Source organism: Quercus lobata, chromosome 6 (genome assembly GCF_001633185.2).
Source record: "Quercus lobata isolate SW786 chromosome 6, ValleyOak3.0 Primary Assembly, whole genome shotgun sequence".
NCBI classification, from domain to species: Eukaryota; Viridiplantae; Streptophyta; class Magnoliopsida; order Fagales; family Fagaceae; genus Quercus; species Quercus lobata.
The window spans coordinates 50552361-50560718 of NC_044909.1; the positions used below are offsets into that span (position 1 = coordinate 50552361).

At 34.6% G+C, this 8358-nt stretch overlaps 1 protein-coding gene across 2 annotated transcripts; it reads left to right on the plus strand.

The window, feature by feature from the left end:
- The first annotated feature begins 1772 nt into the window (after positions 1 to 1772).
- Positions 1773 to 8345, plus strand: LOC115993648 (DNA-directed RNA polymerases II, IV and V subunit 8B-like). 2 transcript variants are annotated; one of them, XM_031117594.1, is made up of 5 exons: positions 1773 to 1976; positions 2084 to 2196; positions 3481 to 3608; positions 6372 to 6490; positions 7913 to 8345. In XM_031117594.1, the coding sequence occupies exons 2-5, from the start codon at positions 2124 to 2126 to the stop codon at positions 8025 to 8027; spliced, it is 435 nt and encodes a 144-aa protein (XP_030973454.1). In that variant the 5' UTR covers positions 1773 to 1976; positions 2084 to 2123; the 3' UTR covers positions 8028 to 8345. The 2 variants fall into 2 exon arrangements, with proteins under 2 accessions (XP_030973454.1, XP_030973455.1); XM_031117595.1 differs by having other exon boundaries at positions 1773 to 1949; positions 2081 to 2196.
- Positions 8346 to 8358: the final 13 nt, after the last annotated feature.

The following is an 8358-nucleotide window of genomic DNA, read 5'->3' on the forward strand; positions in this document are numbered from 1 at the left end:
CGTGTTGGATGGAAAGTAATGGAAATATCTTTTATAAAAACATTACTATTAACTCATTTCTATTTATATCTATATCTATATAAAAAGTGTGAATAATGAACAGTTTTGTTGAGTTACTTGGATAATGGTTTTGTCAAGTTACTAAAATCAAATTAGGGTTGTTTTTGTGAATGATTTTATCATTTTATGAGAAATACTATTTTGTATTTTGAGAAAATTAAGGTTATGTTTGGTAACAGTTTTTGTTTTCTATTTTCAAAATTTTGTTTTTGGGAATATAATGAAAAAATAATTTTCTTGTATTTTTAAAATATATATGTGTCAAGCCTTGACGGTTGCTTGTGATCAGTCTTTTCCTTGGAGGAGCATTTGGAAACCAAAGGTCCCTTCTAGAATTGTGTTCTTTGTTTGGACCGCAAATTTGGGGAACATTTTGATGATTGATAATCTATACAACAGGAGAGTGTGGATCCTAGATTGGTGCTATATGGGTAAAAGATGTGGGGAATCATTTTATTACATTGTCCTATAACCTACAGTCTTTGAGCTATGGTATATGGTGTTCACCTTGTTTGGAATTCATTGGGTAATACTGAAAATTGTGGTTGAACTTCTAGCATGCTGGCAATGAAAGTTTGGTTGTTATTCGGTTGGCAGCTTCTCATTGCTTAATGTGGTGCATTTGGTGGGAGAGAACTAATCGGAGTTTTGAGGATTTTGAAAGGACAATAGCACACCTGATAAGTTTCTTTTTTAAAACACCATTAGAATGGATGTCAATCATAGGAAGTCATTCTATTTATTCAATTTATGATTTGATGGGTGATTGTAATTTGTGTGCTTGGTTGGAGGTGATGAGCTTGAAAAGCTCCAGCCATGGAGGTTTAGAAGGAGAGCTTGGTGGTCAGCCATAGAGCATGGTGTGACGTGGGTTGAGGCAGAGAGAGGATGAGAGGGAAACAGAGGCGGCCTTAGACATTTTGGGGCCTAAGGCGAGAATTAAAAATGAGGCATTTTTTATACTTATATATTAATTAAATTAGTGTTTATTTAATATTTTTATATTATATTTTTCATCATTATTTTCATTTTCTTCTAAATTATTTTGAAGTTCATTATTAAGATTTGTTATATTGCAAAATTGAACATCATTTTCTTCTAAATTATTTTGGTGAGTTTCTTGCTCATTTGTGATATTTTCATCTAAATTTTGTGTTATATTTTGTTTATTACTAATAACAAATTTATCCATTGATCCTTTTTGAGACTCAATTAATTTTTCTTCTTTTTTTTTCTTTTTTTACGTTTTTCATATCCAGATGCATATTTTCTAGTAAACATTTAAACAATATATTTATAAAGACTAAAATAAAAAATAACTTTTAAGTGTAGAGCAAATGAGAAATAGAACATGATTTATATAAGAAGTATTGTTGTAGTTTCACTGAACAATAATAAATTTTTAGCAATCTCAACCTGCATAAATTAAAAAAAAATTAAGCACGCATAACAAAAATTTAAGCACAGCCATAACACTGACACAAGACTTATTAATAAGACCCGCCCACAAAAAAAAAAAACACAAAACAAATCCTATTTATAACCAAAAAAAAAAAAAAAAAATTGCAGGCTTTAAGAAAAACAAAAAAAAACTTGAAGGCCCAAACTTAACGCCCAGTCCAGGGAGGGTCCAGGCAGCCATAATGATAAACTGATAAGTGATAAACAAAGTTACAAAAGCAGCCAGGGACAGGGAGGGCCCAAATAAATAAAGTTATCTTAAGTTCTTAACAAATAAAAGCCCAAATATTTATAATTTTATACCTGATTCCTGAACCTCAGAACCTGATACGGTGAGGTGAGCAGTTGAGACTTGAGAGAGGCGGAGAGCAGAGAATCAGAGAGAGGCTGAGGACAGACTGAACAGTGGAGACTGGAGACTAGAGAGAGGCGGAGAGCAGAGACTAGAGAGAAAGGTAAAATTTTTAGGGTTTTGAGTTTTTTGATTTGTGATTGTTTTGTGGCAATTGGCTAACTCGCCTAAGGGAAGGGCCGGCCCTGACTATGACAAACAATTGTGCAGGTGTGTACATTTGCTGTTGACAAACAGATTTTTAGTAAGGATGGGTGAGCTCATTTTTGATGATATTTTTAAGGTGCAGCGCGTGAATCCAGACGGCAAAAAATATGATAAAGGTATGCTTCTGGAATCTTGGTGCTCGACTGCTTGTTCACCAAAGTATATATGCAGTTAGTTCTTGATCATCTTTGTTTCTTGCTTTTGCTGTGTGCTTAATAAAACATGATTTCAATATATTTTATATTAAAATATTTAAAAAGTTGCAATACCCACTAAATACAGGGGAAGCAACTTTATTTTTTCCCCTTTGTTACCAAGGTTGCCTTTCTCTCTTTATGATTGTATCAATTGTCAATTGTTTTTTTCAGCAGTGACTCGACTAATGTATATTGTTATATACATATATATATATATATATATATGTACATGTTTATTTATTTATGTATAAGTACATATATATACATGTTTGTGTATGTGCATGTGTGTCTCCTTGTCGAAGCCAGACAAGTCATCTTGCAAAACTGAATTTGCTTGGGCAGTAACCTTCAATTATGAAATGGACACCCCGTGTTAAGTCAGTTTCCATTGTCAGTGGGCTTGGTAGGTTCTAAAACTATCAGGCAAAAGTGAAACTTAAGTCTATCTTCATCAAATTCTATAGATACAGATGCTTTGAGCAATCATCATGTGTCCTAAGTCACTGCAAGGTAAATAAGCTATGACCTTAAATTATTGTGCAATACTCTAGTGGTTGCCACCAGGAACAAATCAGTAGTTTCCGCAGGAAACAATAACAGTCACAGTGGGCAGTTTGCAGTTAACATGAAATAGCACCTTGCTGTGAATGAATAAACTGCATGAATTGCAGCTGTTACTGACGGGGAAGAGTGTACATTAAGGAAGGTTTTGGAGTCCTTTAAGGCGTAAAGTAAAAAAGTCTAAGTGGCACAAAATGTGGGAAAGTGTTTATTTGATATGAAGGTTGTTTTGGCAGTGTGTTGATAATGAGTCTTTTTTAGAAGGTCCTGTCAAAAAGAAGTTCACTAAATCTGTACTGGAATTTTGCAACTTGCAAATTAGAATGCTGTAATTGCTAAAAGGACATGTGCACTAGTCAAGTTTTTTGGGTTGTGACATATTAGCCTTTTAAAATAAGTTGTTGTGTATATTTTATTATTTTGTGGTATCATTACTTTTGAAACCTATTTGTTACTTTTTTACAAGATTCTATGACTTGTTTATGCAGTCCTCCTTGTTAAGCTAGACAGAATCAAAATGATCACTTAAATTTTCTTAACTATACTTGATTGTTATTCTTTATCATTAAAAAAAGAAAAGAAAAAAACTTGATTGTTCTGTTGGCATTTTAAGTTTATAGTTTTGTATATATCTTTATGTAGTTACTCGAATTGAAGCACGGAGTGAGAAGTGTGACATGTTCATGCAACTAGATGTGAATACAGAGATTTATCCTATTGATAAAGAAGAGAGATTTTTGGTGGCATTATCTACCACACTAAGTTTGGAGGTAATCTTTTTCTCTTATGGTATATTAGGCCCTTTTCTTTGGGTTGCAGATGTTGAGTATAGTACGAACCACAACTCATTGAATCATTACTTATTTATTTGTATATTTTCTTGAGAATGAATTTTTTTCTTTCTTGTAAACCTCAATTGTTGAAGATTAATAATTTAAGTTGAAGCTCCTATATGCAGTGATGCTTTCTCTAATCTGCAATTGATGCTTTAACAAACTCTAGAGCCATTAATCTTTTAGTTACCTGTAATTAATTGATGCTTTAAAAGACAAAAAGCTTTTAGTTATCGGTTTGAGATTGGAGATGTGTCAAGAGTGAAATTTTGGCATGATGTCTAGTGTGGGGATAGTCCTCTGAGTTTTTGTTTTCTGGAATTATTCAGAATCAGTAATGATAAGGAGCATTATATGGTTTATCTCATGAAGCTCCCCAATGGGGTTCTTTATTGGGATATGAAATTCTTGCTTGCTGTTCAAGATTGGGAGATGGAATCTCTGTTTAATTTTATGGATATTACATATGGAGTCTCTTTGAGGGGTATTGGGGAGGTGAGATCTGTTGGATACCTTCTAAGAGAAGGGGCTTTGAGGTGTGTAGCTATTATCAGGCCTTGACGGGTGCTTGTGATCAATTTTTTCCTTGGAGGAGCATTTGGAAGCCAAAGGTCCCTTCTAGAGTTGTGTTCTTTGTTTGGACCGCGAATTTGGGGAACATTTTGATGATTGATAATCTATACAAGAGGAGAGTGTGGATCCTAGATTGGTGCTATATGTGTAAAAGATGTGGGGAATCAGCAAACCATCTTTTATTACATTGTCCTATAACCTATTGTCTTCGAGCTATGGTCTATGGTGTTCACCTTGTTTGGAATTCATTGGGTAATACTGAAAACTGTGGTTGAACTTCTAGCATGCTGGCAATGAAAGTTTGGTTGTTATCTGGTTGGCAGCTTCTCATTGCTTGATGTGGTGCATTTGGCAGGAGAGAAATTACCGGAGTTTTGAGGATTTTGAAAGGTCAATAGCACACCTGAAAAGTTTCTTTTTTAAAACACTGTTAGAATGGATGTCAATTGTAGGAAGTCATTCTGTTTCTTCAATTTATGATTGGATGGATGATTGTAATTTGTGTGCCTGATTGTTTTGGTTCCCAGTTGTGTACATCCTATATACTTGGGTGACTCTTTTATTACGATTTGAATAAAATTTCCATTACTTATTAAAAAGAGAGAGTTTCTGGTAAGTAATAGCTCCTAGAAGATCATTGATTCTTTTGCTATTTGAGTTTCTGGGAAGTAATAGGGTTTAGAATATCATCTGAAGTTGTTGCCTTTAAGTTCCGTAAGTGATCGAATGGTATAAGATGGTGGAGGAATTCATAAGAATTCATTTTGATCCACATTTTGTTCAGTCTTTGTAAATACCTGCTACCTTAATCGAAGATTTGAATGTCTCCTTCTAGCAGCCAAAATAAAGTACATTCCTTCTTAATAATTCACTGTATTGATGTTAAGGTTTGCAGCCTTTCTCTGACATTTTCTTCTGAATAAGCTTTTTTGAACTTGGAACTTTTGCCCTGACCAATGTAAACCTAACCGTTTTTAAAACGTTTTAACCTGGTTTACAAGCTAATTAGAGCCCAATTTTTTTGAGTCAAGCTGGTATGGGTTAAAGGTCAGATTGTGCTGGGTTAGGGCTTAAAGTTGAAAACCTTGGGTTGAGCCTGGGTTACCTCCAACCCAGACCAACCAGGGTTGCATCCCTAAGTAATTTATGTAATTATCTGAAAATATCAGGTTCAAGATTATTGGAAGAAGCGAACTCAGTTTCTTAGACTCTGTATTTGGTTCCCCCTCCAAAAGTTTTTTCTGTCTTTAATTCTTGGCATATGGATGGAAACTTGAAGCAATTATGCCATAAAAGGGATATATGGCCTAAATAGGAATTTTCATGATGAGTCTCTGATGAAGCAATTAGATTATTCAATCATCTTGACTTTGCAGATATTTAAGTCTTTTTGACTGAGCTCCAATTTTTTGTTTAAATCTCTCAGAACTCTTTAAATTTTATATGGTCATTGATTAAAAAAAAAAAAAAAAAACCCTAAGATGAAAATTCGCCACCTGCATAGATGCTCTGTCGCATGTCCTGGCATTGATAATTTGTATTTCTAGTAGTGTAGAACTTTCAAAATGTGCCAATTTTGTGATAAGTATTGCCTGAAAGCCATTTGTTTAGAAGCTTATTGTTATTTCTCAAAATTTGTTGAGGACTGCACCCATCAAAAAACTGTATGAACGTTGGTCTGTGGTCCTCCAGTAAATATAAATGCAGTTCTAGAGCACAACTTCTTACTTTAGTATCTATTTTTCCATCTGAGAAATATCTACATCTAGACCTGCCCATAACTGTAGCTTGTGTCAAATTTGAAAAAAATTGTATATCTCAGGACTTGCATTTGGCTTTTTGTTGAATGGCCAGGATTTGCTTGATCACCTACTGTAATAATAATGATATAATGATTGTGGATAGAAGCTAATGATAATCTGGTGTTTCCTGCTCTCTCGATGTTTGATTTTGACTGATGCTTTTTTTTTTTTATGGGAATTTTTTGCGTTCTTTAATCTTTCATATCATTCACCCCTAATCTTGGGTAGGTGTATGTTGAATACTTTCTGACTTTGTTTTTGACTGTTATGCTCTTTATATGATTAAAATCTTTAATGTTGCCTGTGTTTTGAACTCCTTTCCCAGGGTGGGCAGAAGTCACTTGCAGACAAGTTTGAATACATCATGCATGGGAAACTTTATAAGATTTCAGATGAACCTGAAGCTAAAACTTTAGATGGAAGTTCAGGTCCTGGGGTAACAGTGTATGTACACATGATTTTCAACCACTCTTTTTATGTATCCTTTTTTTATGTTTCTTTTGGAATTACTGTAGTAGTGTTTTTTATTTTATTTTTTATTTTTTTAAAGATTAAGCAAGATATTATTGAGCACAAACAAGTTTACACAAGCAGTCACATACAACTGAAAATACCACCGGCAACTCAACGACATCCTTTTTGCCCTTAAAAACCGAACAGGGAATCCCCACACTACACAGTGCTTTGTTTTGTTATGTAAATTTATAATTTTTACATCAGCAAACCTTTGTTTTTTCTTCCCATTTAAGGGGCATTTGGTTTGCGGTGATGTGCATCCCATCAAGGTCACCTTACCATAATGTGAACATTAAGAATTTTGGTTCATTTACTTACTCATGAGAATGACTAACCAAGAAACCACTAAAATACTCCCCCAAAACCTCTAAAGAAGACCAAGCCCTAAAACCTCCAAAATGACCACAATATCTCCAAAACCTCTAAAATCCCAAAAGCTCTAAAATGGCCCAGAATACCCAAAAACCTCTAAAACAACCAAAATACCCTTAAAACCTCTAAAATGACTGATATACCCCTAAATCTCAAAAATTACTAAAAAAAACCTCGAAATCACTAAAATGACTAAAATACCCTCGAAACCTCTTAATAGGTTGAAGCACACTTTCTTTAGTCCTCAAAGCACCATTGTAGAAGCATTTCTATGAAGCCATACATGGTAAATTGATGCAGCCCATGCCACCCTCTTGTTACTGTTAAAGAACTCACACCTGATTGCAGAATATCTTCCTAGGAATGCCTCTTCAATATGATCAAACATAGATCTTAAATATGATATCATAGTCTCTTTGAAAATTTACACTAAAGAACAAGTGATCCCTACTCTCAATACATCTTCTATAGAACACACAGAGTATCACCTTATAACCCCAACTTAATAACCTGTAACGTGTACTCAAACTGTCACGAATGGCCAGCCAACAAATGAATGCATGTTTTGAGATTCTGTTAGGGTGCCAAATCAACCTCCACCAGTACACATTTGGCAAGGACCTAATAGCTCCCATGTCTATGTTGTCTGACTCCATTTTCTTGTTTAAGTATAAAGGTATGCAGTATCTGGGGAGTACATCTTGTTTGACTCCACATGTCCACTGCAATTGTCATGGACTGGTTGTGAATACATCTTGTTTGACACCCACACGGGCTCATGTGGGTATCAAACAAGATGAATGGTCCAGATCTATGTATTCTCCTTGCTATATTTGCAATGAATATTTGTCCCCTACAGAGCTCTTTTTATCAGATAATCATCTAATCAAAACAACATTTCCATATGATTTTTTTTTTTTTGGGGGGGGGGGGTGTTCATTCTAATCATCTAATTTTGGATTTCATATTTGGTTTCAGGGATATATATGTTTCATTTGGTGGGCTCCAGTTGATGCTGAAAGGTGATCCGTCCCATTGTGGTGGGTTTGAGCTTGATCAGAAATTGTTTCTCCTTATGAGGAAGCTGACATGAGAAAACTGACATCCTATACTATCAACAAATGTCTATTTAACTTCTTTGATTGTAAAACCACCTCCAAACTAGGTCATGTTAACTGGTACTATATGACTCATAATAGTCGACACCAAATTTATGGTGGGAATTTTGTTTTACCTGTCTCCTGTGTGAATGGGTTCTCCATGCAAAGTTTGAAGACATGATTAGTGAAGTGTTGTCTAGATAGCGAGGGTTTGGAGCTAGAATTTTTGGTCTGTATTCTGCAGAGAACTGGTGGAAATGGGAATTAACCTGAGATTGGAAGGTCAATATATGTATGGAAAATTATTTCTCTCTCGATGTCAAC